Source organism: Scyliorhinus canicula, chromosome 8, assembly GCF_902713615.1.
Source record: "Scyliorhinus canicula chromosome 8, sScyCan1.1, whole genome shotgun sequence".
Classification (NCBI taxonomy): Eukaryota; Metazoa; Chordata; class Chondrichthyes; order Carcharhiniformes; family Scyliorhinidae; genus Scyliorhinus; species Scyliorhinus canicula.
This window is the reverse complement of record NC_052153.1, coordinates 52,516,496-52,518,448: the sequence shown is the minus strand read 5'-3', so window position 1 is coordinate 52,518,448 and position 1,953 is coordinate 52,516,496. Positions and strand designations below refer to the sequence as shown.

Sequence of the window (1,953 nt, the reverse complement as noted above, 5' to 3'; positions counted from 1 at the left end):
TTGCAATTTTTATAATTCAACCTGAATAATGTTTGCTGCAAAGAGGTGCAAGAAATTAAAAATGCTCGTTTTCCTTTTTCTGAATACGTCAACAGTTTTAATTATGTTTGCCCCTCCCCATGGGACCTGGGCCAATGTGTGGAAACTCCTGGATTGCTAAACTAGCCAGGCTATAAATTCAAAGTCTTCACAGCAAGCAAGCAGAGAATTGCCCGAGTTGCTCTAATTAGCAGTCAAAAAAGAAACGATGAACTCCAGAACTATCTTCATCGCCTTAACCCTCCTGATGCTTTCCGGACATTTGACAGATGGTAAGAGATCATTTTTGCGCTTGTCAAGCGTCCTTATCATTTTGTTTACTTGCTGAACAATAAAGGCTATTTGTAGAAATATTCTATTGTATGTATTATTGACTGTATATCACCCTGTTAAAGTCTGGAGGTTAGAAAATGGCATTATCAGTGTTGTTGCCTCATTGGTACCAATTAAGTCCTTCATTAAAACACTAAGATCTGTGTGCAGCATTGGTGCGATGAGAGCCTACAGATTAATGTGAATCATGATGCACACTTTCTACATGGAACTCATGGGGTCACGGGCTGCAGTTTGATTCGGCATATACTTTGGAATCTCCTGGATTCCTGCTGCTATCTGTCAGCATGTTACTTCTCAACAGTCAAATAGATGCAAATGCTTACGTGTTTCATAATGTAGCAAAGATTTCTGCAAAGAGCAGATTATGAAACCAATTATGAAAACTACAGAATTAGATACTAACATTTCACATTTATGTCTATGCAGCCCGAGCATTAGGTCTAGTGAGAATGGACCTGCGCTGTAAATGCATCAACATCAATCAGATCTACATCTCTCCGAGGCACATGAAGAACATCAAAATCATGCCTCGTGGGCCACACTGCCCCAAAGTTGAAATCATGTAAGTAACCGCAGCAGAAATCATCTTTCCTGAAAGGCAAAACGTGGAAGATGTGCTGTCTCAGTTCAGTCCATTATGATCTTTGCCATGAATTGAAACAAAATCAGAAAGCGTAACACAATCTCTGCTTCGTTTTTCATTGCTTTGGGGAAGAAAATGGTGATATTGAGCCGCACTATTTTCAGTCGGCCCAAAACATGAGGCAAGACTAATATGGTCTTTTTTTCCCCCCAGTGCAACTCTTCAAAAAGGAAAAGAGGTCTGTTTGAATCCAGAGTCACCTTGGGTGATGAAGTTGGTCGCGATGCTTCTGAAAAGGTATATTTTTACGCCCGCTAAAATCCAACACACTGAATTGTTTTTATAGTCGGGGACTTTGTATTTATGAAGCGCCCCTAAACTGAAAACTAACATTCCATTGTTACTAACAAATTAATTTTTTTTCACAGAAAAGAAAATCTGTGAGAAAAGATGGAGAAGCCTATGCAGAGCTACTTAACAACGTCAGCTAACTTTTCTTTGTCTCTGATGGTGACATTGGTTGAGCCTTTCCAGATCGCAATAGTTGAAATGGTGCCTGTTATTGGTACTAAAACCTGGCTGAAATTGAAACGTGAAGAACATTTCTTGTCTTGACAGGTCAAGCATTGTGAATGATTTACTTTAACCTGCTGCCCTACCTACCCTGATTGCTGGTGGGCACTTGTTCATAGACCCTTTGGGCGAAATTCTCCCCCCCCACGACGGGTGGGAGAATAGCGGGAGGGCCTTCCCGACTTTTTTGACGCCCTCCCGCTATTCTCCCCCCCCCCCCGCCGAAATCCCGACACGAATCGCTGCCGCCGTTTTTTTACGGCCGGCAGCGATTCACAGCTGTTAGAAGGGCCGAAGTCCCAGCCCTTTACGACCTTTTTACGAACGGCAAACACACCTGGTCCTGCCATTCGTAAAAACGTCGTGACCACCTGGAAAAAAATAACCATGGCACCGATTGGCACGGCAGTACCACGGCCGTG

At 42.7% G+C, this 1,953-nt stretch overlaps 1 protein-coding gene across 1 annotated transcript; it reads left to right on the top strand.

Annotated features, from left to right (window-relative positions):
• The first annotated feature begins 200 nt into the window (after window positions 1–200).
• LOC119969985 (interleukin-8-like) lies at window positions 201–1,650 on the top strand. The gene is made up of 4 exons (XM_038803953.1): window positions 201–311; window positions 802–937; window positions 1,172–1,255; window positions 1,387–1,650. The coding sequence occupies exons 1-4, from the start codon at window positions 248–250 to the stop codon at window positions 1,400–1,402; spliced, it is 300 nt and encodes a 99-aa protein (XP_038659881.1). The 5' UTR covers window positions 201–247; the 3' UTR covers window positions 1,403–1,650.
• Window positions 1,651–1,953: the final 303 nt, after the last annotated feature.